Genomic DNA, 20,720 nt, shown 5'->3' on the forward strand with positions numbered 1-20,720 from the left:
CTTTCACATTTCTCTCACAATAATAATCATTTTCTTGTTTTGCTAATTAATGTTTAAGTGTGGAATGAGTACAAAGGATAACACTCGACATTAATGTACACAAGTCCTCCTTAAAATGCCTTAAAATTAGGTTCTGAGTTTTGGTAGCTCACTTCCTGTTGGTAACCACTGAGTTTTTCTTTTGTGTACCTCAAATATTACCATCAAAGACGAGAGTGTAGAGTGAGAGAAAGTTTGGAGAGGGGGGAAGAACAGATGAGAGGATGTTGGCCAGAGAGAGTGGTTGTCTGGTGGTGGTCGGCCATCTCAGACATTCATGATGAACTGGGTGTGGAGGATAAATCAGGAAAAGAAGAAAAAAAGGTCCAAAAAGAAATTTAAAGACCGTTAATGGGTTTTCCCCAGACAGTTTATGTCTGCTCTTTCCAAACAGATCAAAACATTTTCCTGTCTTCTGTACTTTCTCTGACCTCTCTCATGAACTCTGAAAAAATGAAAAGGAAAGAAGGGATTTAATGCAGATTCATACATGTCTGTCTCCTGTGTCTGCTTCACTTGCTGCTGTTTATGTTTTAAGTTAATTTGATAGAATAAGTGAAATGCTATTCTCAAATCACTAATTCCTCTGCTACTTTTCCCCTTCAGAGCCTAGAGAGTCTGACAGAGCGATGTGAGAGTGCCCTCTCACTGCTGGGAGAAGCACTGCAGTCTATGGACACTGAGCCAATGCCAGACAACATCAAGGTTTTTTAACTTTTTTTTTTAACACTGATTTAATGACACAAAGTGTAATGCCTCTGTCAGACAGAAGCAAAGTACAAATTTCACTTTGTGTAGTTTGGTAATTGGTGGAATTTCTGAAAACCTCTGCAGAAACATAATAAGCATGTTGGTCTTCTTCAGGCAGTTCCTCTGAGCATCGACAAACACAGGCAGCTCATGGCGAGCGTCCTGGCCGACCAGCGCATAACTGAACTGCAGCAAAGGGGCGGGGCCTGGCTCGCAGGATTGACCAACAGCACATCTGGACTGGCGCAGAAGTCGCCAGACTGCAGGTACCAGATTCAAATTCAACCAAACATATGAATATTATCACCACTAACTTCACACAGAAGTTTGCTTGTAAAGGTTGGTTGTAAAATCCTACATGTAGCTTGACACTGAAAATTACCACAGCCAGCGAATGTATCTTCAAAGGAATTGTTGTGAAAAGTGAAAAGAAGGGAAAGACACTGGAAAATAATGTCAGAAGTCTAGAGTCGTTATAGTGCCAACGTATGCATCTGCATGTACTTGGATAATAATTTTTTGTTATGACGCTAATGAGACGGTGTACTGCTTGAATATACACAGGTCCATTGAAGTTGGACTATTTTGAAGTCATGACATACAGAACAATAGTAATTAGGCAAATACTCAGACATGCAGAAACCACCTTACACAGTCAGCTCGGTCTCGAGGGGCAGAGGAGGGATCTGCATGTCCTCTCTCCTCACAAGTCCTGTGTCTGATTGAAGGATTATTTTGTCAAGATGAGCTAGAGGTTAAAAATATTCCTCATCCTGAAAAACAAAGTTGTTTGTTTTTAGCCAAAAAATGAATACCAGCTGGAGGAAGAAAAGAAAACTGAACATCAAATGGAGGACAGAGCGATGCAGCTTGTTTGTTTGTGCCCAACTACAGCTTAAAGATGATCTAAAGACTTTTGTATTTGTTGCTGTTCTTCCCATCCAGTAATGAGTTTTGGCTCAGGCTTTGCAAGAATGAAGCCAAAGACAAGTATAGGCTTATTGCTGATTTGATTCTTCTTTTTTTTTTTTTTTTGCTTGACAGTTGGTCTGAAATGTTTTTTGTTTCCCATAATTACATCTTTCCTACCAGCCAAAATGTGTGGTTTTGGCTTACGTCTTGTTGCCATTAGAAAATAAATGAAAAAAAAAAAAAACATGCAAGACAAAAGAAACTTTTCTCTCTTGTTCGTCAGTGATGCGTCTGGTAACCTTTGACTTTTGTCCTCTCAGAGCTGCTCTCGCTGCGACCTCTAAACTCTACGACAGCGTGGACGATGCCCTCCACAGGCTCGTCCGAGTGTCCAACCAGAGAGGTCGCGACCTGGAAGCTCTGGGACAACTAGCGCGGCTGGTGGACAAACTGGAAAAGGTGTGTGAGGAAGGAGGATGAGTGTGTTTTTATTCCCGTTGATCAAAACCAGAAACGGTGGTGACTAATCCACTACTTAGAGTAAAGTTAACTTCTCCTTGCTTCCTCTATGCTCCCATGACTTGCTCACAATGTACTGGATAAAACAGATAAACAAAAAAAAGTGTGATGACGATTTTCTCTCTGTGACCCCTTTTTCTTTTTGCTTTATGGAAATTTCTCCATTCCCCTGCTGGGTTTCTGTTCCCTCATCGCTCTCTTTGTCCCCCCATGTGCAGCAAATTATGTAGTGGCCTCCTCTCACCCCCCTCTCTCCCTCTACGACTTTATTTCACAGTGTGATAAAGAGATTGAGCAAGTCCAGTCACAGCTGGAAGATTACAAGGATCCTCCTCTGTCCCTCAGCAGACTCTCCCTCAAACAGCAGAGGTTCAAGACCTTTAGGGAAACAGCTAATGTGAGTTGTTGATACTTGTGGCTCTACATTTGTTAAAACAAAGAATTGTCTGCATGTGTGCGTGAGTTTGTATACACTAAAAGGCTGTATAATCAAAATGTGTGTACATTTTTTCCAGGTTAGGATACACTACTTCAGTGTGCTTGGCTCACAATCAACGCCAGATTCTTAAAATTAAAGCCACTATGTGTAGAATTTAAAAAAAAAAAAAAATCCATATTTTGGCGCCATCTGGAGGTAGTACCAAGAATGGCATGCAGATGTCTAGGTTCCGCCAGTTTTCACCAGGATTCTCTCATTGTTCTACAAACAAAAACACATGTGATTATATAATCACATAAAAAACTCAGTTCAGTACTGCTAGAGGTTTGGCTACTTACAGCCTTGCTTAGTCCGGTATGACCAGTAGCATGTGGTGGCTGGTGTTAGCGTGTTAGCACTTTAGGTATAAATAAATTACAGATGGATATTGGTGTATATCCGATACTATTATGTCACTTAGTAAAGGTCCTGGCTGGGAAAAAAAACACAAAAATCAAACAAACCACAGTGTGACATAGTTTGAAAATGTAGACCATCCTTGTCTAGACAAATGGAGTGAACAGGCCCAGCATGCTAGCATGGGCTGGACTGGGCTGGGATGGATTTTCAGCAATTTGCATCTTTATAGCTGTCAGTGTGATTTTAAATGTTTTCTTACTTCTGTAAGGGAACCCAGACGTTTTGGTTTCACATCAGTTTTACAGTATACGGAAGCCCTTTAATATCTCCCACTAAAACAACAAGCCTGTCATCCCAACTCAAAGATTTTGAATCCTATTATCTGCGGAGAACCCTTAAGCTACACATGTTAGTCTGTCTTACATACTGAAAGACTCGAGGAGTCCATAACTAAAAAGCTTAAAATGTAAACAGATGTGTTTTGAGCCCATAGTAGTATATTTGTGTCATTCTTGTGGATACAGGCACATGCAGAAGTTTTGTCAATGTATTCCCAGCAGAGACAGTTACCATTATTCATTACTTATTGTGTCAAGCCTCAACAGTAAACGCCTCAGGGATTTTCCGGGCAAAGACTTAAACAGTGGATCTTCCTGAATCCTTTAGGAGCTGCACAGCGAGACTCTGTCGGTGCTCAATGATTTGGAGGGCTGGTGCGAGCTGGACTGGGCAGGCCTGAGCGAAGTCCAGATTCGACTTCCTCCAGTGAGGGAGAAGCTGAGAGACATGTCCCACTGTCTGTCTGACTGCTGGACCACCCTGGACAACACGCAGAGGCTGCTGTCCACACTGACCGAGGTAACGCAGCACAGGAAGACATCTGTTACACACACATTTAAAATCATCCTAAGGGCAAACAAGAGTCTCCTTTTCTTTCTGTCTTCTCTGCAGGCCACCCAGTGGTGTGATGCAGTCTCCTCCACCTCCTCCTCCCCGTCTTCCTCCTCTTCCACCTGCCCTCTGGCCTCCCTCCCTCCCATCCCTCCGTCGCGTTTCCAGGACGCCCGGTCGTTAGCTATAGAGCTCGGCGGCGGGACGCTCCTGGATCTCTGGACCCAGACAGTGGAGCGCTACCAAAGGACTGTAGCGCAGGTCAAACCCCGGTTCCTCCAGTCTGACAGGAGTCAGAACCAGGGCCAGGGGAAGCCCAAGACGCCCTCAGCAAGCAGCCTGTGGGACCTGATGGGTCCCGAGGGAGAGGGCGACTGGGGGCTGGGAGCCGGGGGAGGCGAAGGGGGGCTACAGTCCTGGGGATCCCTGGCATCGCTGTTCAGGCCGCAGACCTGCTCCACACTGAAGATAGGAGAGGAGAAGGGGAATAAGAAAGAGGGAGCAGGGGGAGGAAGTGGAGGAGGAGCAGGAGGAGCTGGAGGAGGGAAGTTCTTGCAGAACCTTCTGAAATCCTGCAAAGAAGAGTGTGAGTTTGTTTGTGATATTCTGTTTTGTTCCTTTCTATTCTTCTTCTTCCTTTCTACACTTTGAGACTGTAGCTGCCAGTCAACAACATTTCATACTGTTAATCAATTAGGATCTAGATTTTAAATAACTATACCGAAGGAAAAAAAGACCAAATTTTAAATACTGGTTTGCAGGTTGACTTGAAAACTAAACAAAGAGAAAAAGAAAATCTTGTGGGTCTGGTAGACATCTCAAACATGCATTTTCAATTTGCGTGCAGCCCACTCATAAGCCCTCACTTTCCCTTGCATCGCCACATAATTACCATGTAACAATTAAAGAAACCAAAGTGGCAAAATGTTTGTTGTTATGTTTAATCTCGAACACGTTTCTGCGTGTCGAAGTGAACTGAAACCACCGGCTGCCTGGCACAAAGTAGGGTTAGGTAATATAATTATTTTTTACTGCGAGACAACTCATGTCATTTTTTAAAACCTGTCTGACTGTATTTGGCCTTTGAGGGCACTACTGCATTTACTGAGCAGAGATACTGGATGCTAATATTGGATTTTACATGATTTAGCATCACCAATGAACCTAACCTGCATGACTTTGGACTGTGGGAGGAAGCTGGAGAGAAGCCATGCAGGCACAGGGAGAACAGGGTTCAAGCCAGGAACCACAGCACCACCATGGCGATTTAGAGTATTATCCATATGTACCACTCTCCAAGTGAAATTCATGCAAAACCCTGTGCTTTGGAAAATAGTCGTCAGTAATTTCACATCTAAAACTGAAACTAGCGATATGGATCTTCTATCATTCTTGATAACACTTTCCAGTTTTGGTTTATTTTTGCTCATCCTGATTCTGTAAAAGACCAAATTTACCAACTCTTTTTAGTTCTTTTTTTCCTTTTTAACTCTTCATTGTCGCGCTCGATGTATCTGTTTTGCTCCATATTCTCATCAGCGTCGTTTTCAGACATGTCTGGAGGCTGTTTTCACTGGAGGATCTCCAAATACTCACTGTATGCTACCTGCTCAGCACCAAACAGCAGACAGACGTGATTAGCTGGTGGAAATAGTGGAGCATTTAGCAGCTCAAGAGCCAGATATTTCCCTCAGGACTCACATGAATGTCAGTGTTGCTCTCTGTCTGCAGCGTGAGTAAATAGACAACTGTTTGCAAAGACATTCGCCATATCAGCTTTATAAGGTGATAATATGTCGGTGTGTTTACAGCTTGTTCCATTTCCCCCCTGTGGTAAAAAAAATAAATCAATTACTGCAGGTTTAACAGGTCACAAATACAGTGATGGTTTAACGGTTTAGTCTAGTTGCTGATGTTATGTTAATATCTGTCTCCTTTCAGCCCACAGAGGCCCCGCTCCCTCCCAAGCCCCCCAGAAAGCGCCACCCAAGCTTCGACCTCCAGGCTCTCCTGGCGCCCCGCAGAGGCACGGCCACCCCAAAGGCTGCTGAGTCTCCAGTGAGCGGGGGGAGCCGGAACTCCCCCATGTCCTGGCTGGGGAGACGGGCGTTAGCTGACCCGGTCATCACGACCAGCATGGCTGCAGCTATCCCCGGATGGGGCAGTGGAGGAGGAGGAGGAGGGGTCCTGATTCGAGGAGTGGAGGTCAGCAGCAAGGAGGTGGTGGACCACACGGGGTCGCCACGGCAACATGTGCTGCTGGGGAGGACTGAGAGGGAGACGGGCACAGACAGGGCCGGTTCGAATGCTCAGAGGTGTGTTTTTGAATCATTTTTTCATCTTTACTCTTTTTCATTTTTTTTTTTTTGAAAGTCTTTATGCGTATCTTTCTGTTGGGAACTTGTGTGTGAGAGGTCCGAGTTGGCTTAGATCTACAAAAGAGGACCAACGTTGTAAATTACATTAGGAGGGAGCCCGGCTGAGATGAAAGGGAGAAGTGATTTATCCTTTTTGGGATAATTTAACTGAAGTCTGTTTTAGAATGATTTTATCAGTCAGAATGCAATCTCAGATCATTTTATCATTACTAACTGTTTGATCTCTGTCCATTGCTTACTGCTATCTTCACTCCCACTTCCTCTTCCCTCCCACTTCTCCCCTTACTCCCTCGTTTGTTTCTCTTGTTCAAATATACTCCATCTTTCACTCTCTTCATCTTCTCCTCGTTTCTCCCTCCCTCCCCCGTCCGTCCCTCAGTAAGCTCTACCTGCTCTGGTGCAGGATGCTGAGTTCAGAGCGGCAGTATGTGGCTGTGCTGAAGGGGGTAGAGGAGACGTACCTCCCTTTGCTGGAGCTCTCAGACACCCCAGCCTCCATCAGGGGGAAGGGGGACACCCTCTTCCCCAAGTGGGCCAGCCTCTGCACCTTTCACTCCCAGAACCTCCTCCCTGCCATGGAGGGCGCTCTTGTGCAGAGCTTGTTGCAACAGGACTGCTTCAGCAAATACGTAAGTTCAGGAAGGCAGGGTGAACGCACAGGAAAATGCACTGGTTTTAAATACATCTGAAAGTTATTTTAGCCATCGTTCTTGTTCTTGTCTTGCTCGAAACCTTCATCACAGGTTGCTATACGTAAGACTTCCAAGACTGACTCTCTAGTGTTTCATGTGATGAAATTTTAAAGACCCAAGGAGGTACAGCTATCAAATATTTGACAAAAAATGAATATGTTTTGTGTAAAAATCAACTTTTTTCTTAATCCTTCTTAGTCCCGACCTTCAAGTTAGATACCACTGATATATAACAATTGTGCATCACAGAGTCTTTTAGGAATAAGGACCAAAAATGCTTTTACTTTGTGAGACACTATTAACTTTGTTAAGGGCCTCATTGTTTTTTGAGGAGATTTTTGATGTAAACATCTAACTGTCTGAATTTGATTCTGTTTGGATCAGTGGTTCAGGTTTAGACGTAACATGTGAGTAAGTGTAGGTGAGCAAACTTTTGACTTAACAGCCCCCCCCCCTATTTTCCTCCTCACAGCGAGAGCAGTTTCTGCAGTACTCCCACTACATCAGGACTAAACCAGAACTGGACTCTCCACTGGTCACACAGGCCGCTGACTTCTTTAAGGTAAGATTTGTGGCTTTGCTGCTTTTAAATTAAACCCTTGACTCTCTAAACAATCAACTTGTTAAACCAATAGACATTTCATTACAAGAGTTTCAATATGAGGAGTTTAACCAGTTAAACATAATTTCAATTAGAGAAAAGTATCCATTTTTCCCACTGGTAATCGCATGTTCCTGAATCTGTACACGAGCGTCAGGATCATAAAATTTTTATTTGGTTATTTTCTTTTTCAGAAAATCCGTTAAACCACTGTATGAGATCATCATTATGAGTAAAAAGCACATCACAAGCACAAACCAATTAAAGTTGCTTTATTCAACAGTGGCAGCAATTAAAAATGAGCTGTATACAGCAAAGCTAATTACATGTTTAATGTACACTAGAAAAGCCAATTAAAGGCGGATTATAGAGAAAGTAATTTGAGCTCGCAAGCTACAATTAACTAAAACTAATACAGCGACAGCATCGTGAGATTACTAAGAGGACTTTACAAGGAGAGATCACAGTGCTGAAGATCTACACTCATGTTGTGAAGTGTCACATGAAGGAGCATTTCTAACAAATCACCACCAGGAGGCAGTGTGAGCTCACGTCACATCCCGCAGCAGCTTTAAAAGCAGCTTGAACACATTGTGGGTTATAGCTGCAGGAGGGTTTATGGTTATCATGATGGATGTGAGGCTGGCGAAATGATGATGGCGATCACTTTGGCTGTGGTGGTGATGATTGTTACGACGATGAATACGGGAGCGGCACATATGGCCACTTTCTGGTGATTAGAGGGAAAACCCAGTAGGAGAATGTGATTTCACACTGCTGTGCTTTTCAACCAGTTAACAGCTGTAAAATCAAAGTTTGGGTCCTTCAGGATTTAATGACCAAAACAATAATTATTCTGATTATACATGTGTCAAGTGGTGACTGAAGAAGTTCTTCACCAAAAGACATTTAAAAAGCCTGTGAACAGGGGTGGCAACTAATCCTTGTCATCAGATTTGACCAATCAATGAATCGAGTTGGTCAACAAGCTTTTGAATTGATTGTTTTCTGTGGTGTTAAATATCAAGCTATGCATTTAAGACAATTGTTATTGTGCAAATAATGCAATTGTAATATAATGGTTAATGTCTAAAGTCTAAATTTTACATCCTCCACAAAAAAAGAAGACATTTGGGGGTTGTTGTTTTTTCACTCATCATTACACAACTAGGTTTTTTACATGGAGAAAAAGTTTTTAAAAAAGTTCAGGTTGTGCCAGAAATAATTCACTCGTTCACTGTTTACTGTGTAGTTTGTGTCTGATGGAAAATAAATGCTTTTCTTTTGAATGATTTTTGACATAAGGTTCAGTGTGACCAGGTCTAACATATCTTCTCCCCGTCTTATCCCCTCCCGTTCCCCACAGTCCAAGCTCCCCGCGGCCTCCCCCCTCTCCCCACTCGCCTTCCCCCACTGTCTCCAGGCTCCCACCCAGCGGCTGGAGCAGTACTGCGAGGCCCTGGAGGAGCTGGGGGGCATAAACCCGGCCTCCGACTCCGCCCTCTCCATCCTGAGACACGCCCAGCGGCACGGCGAGGACCTCAGGGCCAGTGACCTCATCGTCGGATGTCCGGTGAGAATGCCTGTCCCAGTTTATGACTCGGCAACTGTGAATCAAGTCCCACTTTCTTTTCTTAGAGGGAAAGAAACTAAGTCATCTTGATGAGGTCAGGCCAGTGCAAGAGAAGGAATCTCTTTTGTACTTTTTATCTGAGGCTCATTATTTACTGTTTTTAAAGGAGGGAACGTGACAGTAAAAGTATAAATACTTTTTACTGTAACCACGTCTGAAATGTACATCAAATGAATCATTTGCACAATCAGAACCTCATTTGCATTTTCTCCGATTTTTTCTACCACTGAAAGACGTTATGAAGCTTGCTCATCACAACACAGTGTTACTCATCGTCTTGTGTCTTGTTAGGAAACACAACAGCTTTGCGTGTGTGTGCTGTATACTGTATGTGTAAACTATTTCACTCTTTGGAATCCTTAAAAACTTTGAAAACGGTGAAGTTTTCTATTATCTGATCACAGAGAGAGGAAAGTTGAAAATAAAGGCAGAAATAGTGGGAGGACATGTTCTTGTCTTCAGCAGACCACTGGGAAGAAACAGTTTTGTGCCACTTTTGCTGTTAACGTGGATTTAAAAAAAAAAAAAAAAAAAAAAAAAAAACAGCTTTAACCTTTATCAAAATGTCAGAAAACACCATATCCACTTGCCCCATATTGTGCTCCTCTGACACAGCAGTATCATTCAGAGCCAGTCGTGACAAATGTTTGACTCCCACACACACACACACACACACACACACAGAGCCATCCTCTCCTCCCCCCTTTCAATCGAGGGGAGAGATTATGGCAGCACAAACACTCCCACTGAGCTACTTCAAATCACGCTGCAACAGCTCTCCAAGTAAAATGCCTGTAAGTGCAGGTGTGTGTGTATGTGTGAGTGTGTGTGTGTGTGTGGGAGGGTGTGGGAAGTGGGTGTTCACAACGTGCGTAAAGCATCACTTATATCATGACCCACACATCTCTAGAGGTTTAAAAATAAAAGTTGTGTGTCACCAGTTGCTGGTAAATTATCAGTGCTTTTAATTTCATTGTTAGAGCGGTTGTGGTTGAGCAAGAATTATCGTTTGCTTGACCGGTTTCTGTTTGTGTCTTTTGTCAGTCTAGTGCCGAGTCCTTGAGGACCATTACATATTGTATGACTTTTATCGGCCTCTTTCTGCCTCTGGTTGGAGCCTCGGCAGCATCACAAAGTCTCAACCCTGTAATTGACGTGAACAATAAAGTCACATTTTTTACAAAAGGCGTGAGTCAGCTGGCCAATTAGAGCAAAGATCCAACAGAAAGAAGCATCCTTGTGAAGACTGAATATGTCACCATGCAAGGCACTGTCATCATAATGCTCCTTTGTCTTTTATTGCATGGAGAATAAAGCTTTTCAGTCTTTGTAATTGAAATGTCTCGCAACTCCAAACTGAAAGTTTGAGTAGGTGAAGGAGGGAGGGTTTGAGATTTTTTGCTCCAGAACAGAACAAATTACAGCTCGTGTCAGGTAAAAAATGTGTCAGCAACCCTACAAGGACCCTATGAAAATAGTCACTTGTTGTTCAGCTTTTAACTCAATATTTTGTAACTTTTTTCAGTTTAATTAATGAACCAAATCAATACAGAATTGGAAACAAGTGAAATTACTTTGATCCATTGGCAAAGAAAACATGATTTTAATTCAATTCAAGGCTAAATGTTTTTTTAAGGTAGAAATTAAGATGGGATTTTTGCAGATGAGGGCCTAGGGCTCAGGCTTGGGCCTGAGGCCAAAATAAGTGAGTCCTAATGCACGTGTGTGTGTGTACGGTGTGATTTCAGATCCCTGTGGCGGAGCGTGGCGAGCTGGTGCGGCAGGGCGAGCTGACAGTGTGCGGGGGAGCTCGGAGGAAGCGGGCAGGCGTGAGGAACGTCTTCCTCTACCAGCACGTCGTCATCTTCACCAAACAGAAGAGCCCCGGCCCGGGACGCACCGCCTACAGCTACAAACACAGCATCAAGGTACGCAGCCCTCACACACTAACACACACTCTCTGTCTCTGTGACACACTCATAATAATCTTTTCTTTCAGTTTTAATTATCTCTCTGCCAAGAGCTCTGTTTGAAGAGTTTTGAGGAAAATTCACTTTCTGTTGATTAAACTGAAAGCAAACTTAGACAAACTGACTCTGAGGTGCTGACGTTTCTTCTCTGATATTTGGGAAGAAAACACTGATGACTGGGACGGTTCCCCGTGTTCCTCCCCATCACTTTATTTCATTTTCAATTTTTTTTTTCAGCTATACACTCCAGTATGGTGCATTCCAGTTAGAGTTTTTTGTCTTTGTTTTTATTCCTGTATTTCAGCTCATTTGCTCTTGCATGTTTTCTCCCCTCAGACGGGTGAGATGGGTCTGACTCAGAGCGTCGGGGAGGACGGGTTGAAGTTTGAAGTCTGGGTCCGTCAGGCTCCTCGGACCAAAGACTGCATCACGCTGCAAGCGCAGGACAGGGAGGACAGAGAGGCCTGGACTCATGATGTCGCCCATCTGCTGTGGACGCACGCCATCAACAACACAGGTACAGTGTGACCTTTGACCCCAGAGGCCTCAACTTTAGACTCTCTCTGAAATCCACAATCCACATCTTGGAGAGTACTACTGCACACGTGACATAACTCATCTCTGCTGGAAGTTAGCAGCTCAAACCTGCATTAACCACTAATGCATATCTCCTAACAAACTGTTGCTTTGTGGGTAACGTAGGCACAAGGTTTTGACAAGGACGAACAACACACAGAATTAAAAAAACGATTTCTCTAATTATTCTGGATTGAGTTTGATCCTCCAGCAATGTTACAGGAAATTATATGCAGCTAAAGTAACAAAGTGTCACTTGAAGCCCTGTTTCACTTTTTAACCCATTTATTTGCACATAATTCCGGTTCACAAAGCAGGAAGTTTAAAGGCTACGCTCCCATTTTTCCGCCTGAATCCCAACAATGTTGTGTGTAGACATCTAAAAATATGACCCTAAACACTGTGGAGGTTCTGTTAGTGGTTTAGTTGTTGGACCCGTTGGTTTTTGTATATTTAGGTGGAATGGACAGAGGCCACATGGACTCAGAATTTACTTGTCTTCTGGTGAGCACTGCAGGAGACTAAACAGAGCCGATTCCCCTCTGTGTAACTTTATCTTAATTACCTTTCCTATGAGTAGAGATAAAAATACCAGCATCAGTCCACTCTGTTGTTTGACTTTTGTCAATTTCTTTATGGCCAACTCTCCTTGCAACAAGGAACTGCTGGCTATCGCATGTCATATCCATCTGCTTGTACCTATAAAACCATCTCAGCATCGCTTCCTGTAGTTGGCTTGGATTACAGTATTTCACTCGACAAGATGCACTGCAGCTGGCATTAAAAAAGGGACTGACACATTTTTTTTGGCACAGGTACTTGGTGTTCAAACAGTACTGTTCTCACCTACCCAAACAAGAAAGACAAGTATTTTCAGTCAGAGCGTTCCTCACATATCTTCCAAAAACCTGTATGGAAATTGTAATTTTTTAATGATCACTCCTCTCTGCTCCTCCCAGAGTTGTGTCTGAAGGAGTCGCTCTGCATGGGAATTTCCAGTAAGCTGCTGCTGGATGCGACAGGAACTCAAGGCTCAGAGCTGGACTCCATCTACAGTCTCAATGACAGAGGTAAGCTCAAGACGATGTACATCTGTAACACTTCTACAGTGTGTGTGGGATGCCTCAGGTACTAAAGGGTCTGTCCTCTAAGGATAAGGAAGGAAGAAAAGCATCTGCATCAAAGATTTGAAATGAAAATTTATTTATTTTTTTTTAATGGGAAACCTATTTTTAAGTTAAATTCTTAAAAGGAAAACTGCACTTTGTGTCCTTTATTATTAATAACTCATAAAAGAGTAAGGAGTAATCAAAAACCCTTGAGTATAGAGTTTTAGTTTGAAACCCCAGAGCTCTGCTTCTTTCCTTACAGATATAGAAAGTCTAAACCACTTTTCAGTTCAGACAGGGGCTTCAGGAAGTCGATCGGTTTTATGTGACCAGATTGGATTACTGGATTGTTCAAATGTGCTCTCTGAGCTGAAAGTGATGTGGCCCCTAGATTAGAGCCAGGAAACAAAACAGGAGTGAGTGTATCCCCCTCCATGTGACAAGGTAATAACGTGGTACATGTTTTTTTTTTTTTTTTTTTATACTATTTTCAATCTTGCACCCCCAGGCTACTCTATGAATTTTTGATATTTGTCTCACACTGAGAAATTCTGAAGAGCTGTGACATGCCTGCAGAGAATATGGAGCGCAGTCAAAAAGCCTGACTGTGGAAACATATTTTACTTCTGCTGTGATCAAATCCCATCACAACCTTCACTCCTGTGTCTCTGTTAAACTGTGGCTTTGTCTTCTGGGTTCCCACACTGGATCTATAAATGAAGTATGAGGAAAAATTCATCCCAGAACACCGCTGTGATGTTTAAACAGCTATCACAGATTTTTCTTCTTATTCTTGTATTGACTACCTGCTAAAACAAGATGATATGACTTATTGTTATCATTCCAAGCAACCTGTAACTTAAGAACTCTGATGACTGAAAAGCTTTGTGTTGGAGTGTGATTGTTAAAAATGTTCTTAATGCCCGATTAATTTTTTTTTGGCCACTTGGGGGCAGTGCAGCAGGCTGGAAACACAACATTCCCATATAATCACTTTATCTGGTGGTATGGCTAACATGCATGGTAACGTGTTAGCAAGCATTAGCCTTGCTTTGACACCCCCAAAAAGGCTTTCCACAAAAGAGGTCGAACATAACTGAGTAGCAGTTGCAGTAAGAACATTAGTAAGCCAAAAGAAAAGTAACCAAAGCTACAACCAACAAACAACAAAAGGCTGATGGGCCGGCCGAAATTAACAAAAAGAAAGGAAGTCACTCAGACCAACCCACAAAGGGTCGTCGGATCAGGTGTCTTCCCTCGAACCTTAAACCAACATCAAATCTAACCCTAACAGAAATAAAACCGCGAAAAGAGAATTAGCAGACCCATCAGAAAAACCAAAGGAAACAACAAGAGTGAACTCAGACACAAACTGCTGCTGCAGTGGCCAGCAGGAGAAACAGAGGCAGAGCCCTCCCCCTCTTTATAGAGTCCATCTCAATCAGACCAAACCAGATACACCTGAGGGAAGAGGACAGCACGAGTCAAGATGTAACAGCCTATTTACACATTCCAGCAGACACATAGAAATGTTATTGTTGATTCAGAGTAATTTTTGTATCCACCTGATAAGTCAATTCTCACCGGACTAAAATATCAGGCTCATTTTCTGCTGTTTTCCCTAGCTAGTTGCTAACTTTGTTTGCCTGCTGTTTGCCGTTTGGCAGGTAGCATATAGTGGGAGTTAGACCTAATCCACATGCATACAGGTATGTTTTAAAACATAGCTTTTTCTATGCATTCTGGCCTTTCATCCAGTAAATGTTTGAGCTAAAACAGTGAGCTGAAACATGCTAAAATGCTCCACAGAGCTAAAGAAAACCACAAAGATTGGTAATAATTTTCTCTCTGTTTGTTTTTAAAAGCTTAGCTGTCACATTACACCTAAGTGTTGAATCCATTGTTAATATAAAAAAAAATCAAAAGTGCTGCTTTAATAATGTAATAGTAAGGTCTTTAATCTTATCAGCCGGCCCTACTCTAATTCTGCAAACATTGTAGCTAAGTAGCTACAGTTTGATTACAGAAATCCTCAGTAATCTAAAACCTAATTGTATCAGTACGTGTTTGATGTTGGAGCAGGACAATGAACAATATATGTTGTCAGGCTGTAAAATCAAATGAGAGAAATCTGTCACTTTTGTGACTGTCCATGAAAACCAGCAAAAAAAAAAGAAGCGGCAGTGAAAAAAAACTCATTATCTTTCTTTTACTTAATGCTATCAGCAACATTAGCGCACTCTCTCCACCTACACATATAATCAGCAACAGGTTCACAACAGTTCCCCGTTGAATACAACTGAGCAGACATTAGTCTGCCTGAAAAAAATGTGGCATATTACTAAATGCAATAGAACCATCAGAGGCAGGGTGAAGAAAAGTTATGATCTTTGTCACAAAAGAACCTGTGGAGCACACAGATTGATACTGTAAAAATCCTAAAAGAAGATCAGAGCGGTCCATCCACGTGGTTAAAATATGAAAAACATTTAGATAAAAACACCCAATCTAAAACACAATCCCCTCACAATCCACCATCCAGTCTCCAAAGACTGCTGTTGCCCTAAAGCCAAAGTGATTTCCCATTCATAGCTCGGTGTAATGCACATACTGCTCACCAGGTGTCTCATTGAGTGCAGCAGCTCAGGATTTCAATGCATGAATTGTCCTCTGGGACAGAACATGGTGTTAGAAATTCATTGAACAGGATGAGAAAAATGCCTTCTCACTCTGACTCCTCTCTCTTTGTCTCGCCCACGCCTGGGTTACCCCCATTTTTAACCGCAAGAAAACATTATGACACAGTGATTTTAACATAAAAGTGCATGCACATAATGCTAATCTAATTAACAATATCAAAAATGATACAAACAGTATCATTATTTTAACTTGTTGTTCAACTGCCTGAAGCAAAAAGAGAGCAAAGTATATATTTGAAGTGCGTCTATAACCTGCTGGATTTGCTGCATTTTGATGCTGTCTGTTAACCTGCAACCCTTACTCTCTCTTTCTCACACACACACACACACACACTCTCTCTCTCTCTCTCAGTCCACAGTAGCTGCTCAGACTCCTCCTCTGTCGGCAGTCAGAAGGAGGGGGGATCCCCGGCGTCTGGGAGGGACCCCAGGAGAAGCTCTGGATCAACAAGTTACTCACAGGTGGGTTCAAAACTTATCCCCAAAATCACACAATCGAGTGCTTCCAAAGTGAATGAAAACATTTTGTAGCTGGAGAAATTACTCAGCTCTTGCCCATGCTTATATATAGAGTTGAAATGTGAGGAATGTGAAATGAGGAGAGAGGCTTAGGGGTTTTTCTTTCCCACTGGAACCACGGGCTCTTTTCCAAGGCTAGAGGGTTTTCCAGGAACCTTTTTAGGAACTTGGGAACTTTACCTGCTTTTCCCAAAAAGGCCCTGAAAGGACTCTCTGATGGGCCAGGGACTAAGAGGGGAAGAGCCCTGCAACTGAGGCTGCCACAGCCATTTCTTTAGTGGTAATGTTATGATGATTAAACAAAGTTATGTGTCGTTGGTTTTCTAACAAAAACAAGCAACATGAGAGAGAGAGGGCTTAATGAGACAGAGAGTCCCAGCGGGGTCCCTGTTGGTTATGGGTTAAGACGTCCTTGGTTTGAATCCAGACACTCCGCGTCTCTCTGGCCCTCATTTCCTTTCATTTCTTAACTATTTCGGCCATTTTTAAGAGCATAAAACACTGAACACATCTTCTTTCAAACATCTATGCCTTCATTCAACAGTGGACAGTGTAGATGAGAAATGAGGGGACGCTGCAGTCACATGGTCAGTGTCTTAGACCCCAGATGCCTGAAATTTGTCGCTTTCTAATCTGCAGTAATTTTCCTGATCCTCAGGCTTGATTCTTTTTAGGTAAGACGCCTTTGGGGGTTTTTCCAGCACAATCCCATATTTCTCTTTCTCTTCTTGTGCATTATACATCATAGACAAGAATAAGCAAGTGTTTTGTTACTTGTGCTACACTGAAAACTAATCCTAAATGTTCTCCAGCTGTTGTGGAATTGCAAACAGAATTTCACAAAAGAGACTTTTAATTATTGATTTAGTTCCTGAGGCTCCTTGTTTCCCGGGAGCTTCTCATGTGTCTGCTAAAAATGTATGGACTTTATATGAAAATGGCAGCCATTTGTATGTAACCTGTGTAAAAACAATAATGGAGTCACTGTGCTGAAATTGATACAGTTTCATTTAAGGTGTTTTATACATAAAATGTTCTTCAAAGAGGAAAAGCATTTCTACATGTTAGTAAAGTCAAAATAAATTTCATGCATCTTCTTAGCTGTAAGCAAACAGCCAATACCTGACTGCCATCTCCATGGTAGAGTTTAAATGAATTTGCTCAGTCAACACACACACACACACACACACACACACATTCTCTCAATCTCCTTATCTAGCAAACAGAATATGACAGATTGGCAAACAGACTGCGCTGGGAACAGATTGACAGACAGACGGACACACGCAGCCCAAACAGATAGGGCAAACACACAGACAGTGATATGCACATATTCAACAACAGAGGGAGGATTGCCGCTTGTGCGCACGTACACGCGCACGCTTTGGTATGTACGCACACTTTAGCACAGAATATAAAATGTGACTGTTTCTGTTTTTTCTCTCCCTCCTCAGAGTCAGTCTCCCTCTACAGCTGTGTAACTGTCATCGCAATAAGTAAGTTACTCTGTTTAGTACATGTTCCTTTCATCTTTTTTCCCTTCGCTGTTGTTGCTCTCTTTACATCTGTCGCTCATGTCACTGCATCCCTGCATTGCTCACTTTGATTTTACATCCTTTACTGACTCCTTACTGTTTTCCCGACTGAAAGGAAGCTTATGTATAGATTGTGTGAGTGTTAATATTTTATTGTCTCTCTGTCTTCCCTGTAACTTCTTCTGATCAGAAACTGGACCTTGTACTTTCTGAAGATTTAAGCATCTCTATCCCACCTGTGGGCGAGCCAAACTGGACTTCAGAGAGCAAGATGACAAAAAAAAAAAAAGGAGACCCTCGGACTCTCATTGAACTTCTCCCACATGCTTGCTCTCCTTCCCCCCTCTTTCCCCTCGCCCCCTTCAACTCCTTAAAACAAATAAAATGCCAGCAGATTAGCCGGAGCAGCACAGCTCTGCTTTTAAACCTCCCAGCTCTGATATGAAAACCCCCGAAGAAAAGCTGCATCCAAAAAGGATCAAAACTGCCCTGTTTAAAGCATGACAAGCACCAGCAGGGCTCTCTGCACTCCGCCATTTTGGATCTGCCAGTCTCAGTTGCTGGCAGAGTCATTGACACCAAAGGCACTTCAGCCACACAGTGCGGCCATTGTCTGCCCCGCGGCTCCCCACTAGGCCAAACCACTTGGTCTGAACCACTGACTGCCTGGCTGGCTGACTGTACGCATCACATGCTCCAGCATCTGATAATAAACAGGAAGTAATATGCAGGGCGTAAATCCACCGTAGGATTGCAGATTTAGAATGTATTATGTACTTTGTCATTTTCACAACGCTGAATGGACTACTGTAGATTTTTTTTCCCCCTGCCTGTGTAAAAATGCGTGGCATAGGGCTAGGTGTGATTGCATCTATGTAAATGAGGCAGGGGTGGTGTGAGCATGCACACACACACACACACACAGATACAAACACACACAAATACAAACACACAGACACACACAGTGTCCCTCAACACATGCAGTCATTCTTATTGTTATAAGACAGTGGAGCTCTGTTCACATTCACATGCTCACACATACTCACTGTGGCCATTTTAGAGCCTGGTACAGTGGCTAAATCAACGACAGGCAAGGTTACATCTGAACACAGGACAGAAAGCATTGCCTTGATGATGAACGGGAACATCTTATAGTATCATATCCTACTGTTATACACTCTGTTAATGTGTTTGTTTAAGCTAATGGTATTGTTTTTATTAACAGTGGCAAGGATCTAAAGGCAAAATTGTATTTAGTCTTCTTTAAAGTGTAACTTATGTCAGCAACAGGAGCTTCACGGTGCCTTAAAATGTTCTTCAGTGTAATGATGAGCACTGATAATGAATTTAACATCATACCTTTTAATATAAGATACCATATTCTATTTTCCAAAAGGTATAAAATGGGTGTCTGTGCAATGTTCATTTGTATACAAAGAGGTATTGTCATGACATTTAGTCTGAGCTTTCCCAATAGGAAGGCTCTCTCCATATAATGGAGAAAGGTGGATGTGTTCGATGTGCTATATTCCAGTTTTACTGGTTTTGTGCTTGCAGCCAGAAGACATGAACTACATCTGATTGTCCTTAAAGAGGTAATTTAATCTAATCTGACGTCTAGGCTGTTTCTCAAAGAAAGACATTTTCTATAATGCCCCAGAATGTTTCTCTATACTGTCACTTATGAATGAATGAATGCTGGGTTTCAGGATTAGAGTGTTGACATGGTGCCAGGTTTGATGTTAGTTTTAAAGGAATAGTTAGGAGATTGATAACTCTTTCATTACAGTGCAAGCAGCTGGTTAGCTTAGCTTAGCACAAAGACTGGAAACAGGGGGAAGTGGCCAGCCTGGCTCTGTCTAATGGTAATAAAAACCACCTGCCAGTAGGGCAGTTAGATGACACCACGAAAGAGTCTGTAAAGTAAAACATCAGTCAGCTGGTTAGCTTAGCTTAGCATAAAGACTGGAAAAAAGGGGAACTAGCTAGCTAGGCTCTGCCCAAAGGTAAAACCACAGCATGTTATTTTTACACTAATGCTTTTTATCTGGATAGATGAAGATGAGATAATGTGGTCATTAACTGGTAGATGGATTTTGTTACTTTCAGACAGACCATTGCTTCTACTCTTTGTGCTAAGCTAAACTAATGGATTCTTGGTAGCTTCATATTGACCAGAAAGAGAGGAGAGTGGTATCCATCTTTGGATCTAACTCTCAAAAAGAAAGCAAATAAGAATATTTCCCAAGGTATGGAACCATTCCCTCCAGATAATGCATCTCAAAACTAAAGACACAAAAGGTAAATTTAACTTTCACTTGTGCAGAACAGCAATTTAATCTCTAGAAAATTCCCAGTGCTGGATATGTAGAAAATAATGCTCAAAATATCTAGATCTTCTCGTTTAATGTTGTGATGAAGCCACAGAAAGGGTTTCAATACTTCAACAATGATGTAGTTCATATTTTATGACAGCAAGGACGCAGCCTGTAAAACCAATCAACATCCACTCACTGGTTTGATTGGATAGTGTGTGTATCATAACAATATCATGCGTAAGGTACAATATGAAACCATCAGGTAGTGAAAGCCGGCAGCAGCAGGAGGTCATGCTCGTGTCTGCAGACAGCAGTAGCAGTTTGTCGCTGTTATCAGATTTAGCACGTTTCATATCTGCATCCAAATTCAGAAATTGCAAATGGCTATTGAGCCGTTTCTGAATCAATATGTAATTTGTTGGCTTGGAGAAACCCCATATACTTCATAGCCTTTAGCTGTTTGGTACATTGTGTTATATTGGAAGCAGTGTAATGAACACCATCTTTCATTCTTACCGCAGTATAGATTGTCATATGCAGAATCCCTCACTTTTGTATGCCATTGCAAGGCAGTATTAATGTATACAACATTTTCTCTCGCTCTTTTTCTACGACACACTCTGCCTGATGTTTACATTTTTTGAAGGAATGTTGGAAATGCATGTTATGCTTACTTGATAATTGTACTTCGACTGTTTTTTACTTTTCTGTGTTGAATTAAAACTGGATGGAAGTTCTGAA

At 42.2% G+C, this 20,720-nt stretch overlaps 1 protein-coding gene across 1 annotated transcript in view; it reads left to right on the plus strand.

Annotated features, from left to right (window-relative positions):
* arhgef40 (Rho guanine nucleotide exchange factor (GEF) 40) overlaps window positions 1–20,720 on the plus strand; it is a 38,039-nt gene extending 17,319 nt beyond the window's left edge. Inside the window, 17 exon segments of the mRNA XM_018662570.2 lie at window positions 646–744; window positions 904–1,055; window positions 2,022–2,160; window positions 2,498–2,617; window positions 3,725–3,916; window positions 4,010–4,516; window positions 4,518–4,535; window positions 5,891–6,264; window positions 6,707–6,956; window positions 7,492–7,581; window positions 8,987–9,193; window positions 11,002–11,181; window positions 11,560–11,740; window positions 12,759–12,869; window positions 15,960–16,069; window positions 17,581–17,622; window positions 17,852–20,720. Of these exon segments, the coding sequence (XP_018518086.1) occupies window positions 646–744; window positions 904–1,055; window positions 2,022–2,160; window positions 2,498–2,617; window positions 3,725–3,916; window positions 4,010–4,516; window positions 4,518–4,535; window positions 5,891–6,264; window positions 6,707–6,956; window positions 7,492–7,581; window positions 8,987–9,193; window positions 11,002–11,181; window positions 11,560–11,740; window positions 12,759–12,869; window positions 15,960–16,069; window positions 17,581–17,607 (2,757 nt within the window). The 3' untranslated portion in view covers window positions 17,608–17,622; window positions 17,852–20,720.

Source organism: Lates calcarifer, linkage group LG14 (genome assembly GCF_001640805.2).
Source record: "Lates calcarifer isolate ASB-BC8 linkage group LG14, TLL_Latcal_v3, whole genome shotgun sequence".
NCBI lineage: Eukaryota > Metazoa > Chordata > Actinopteri > Centropomidae > Lates > Lates calcarifer.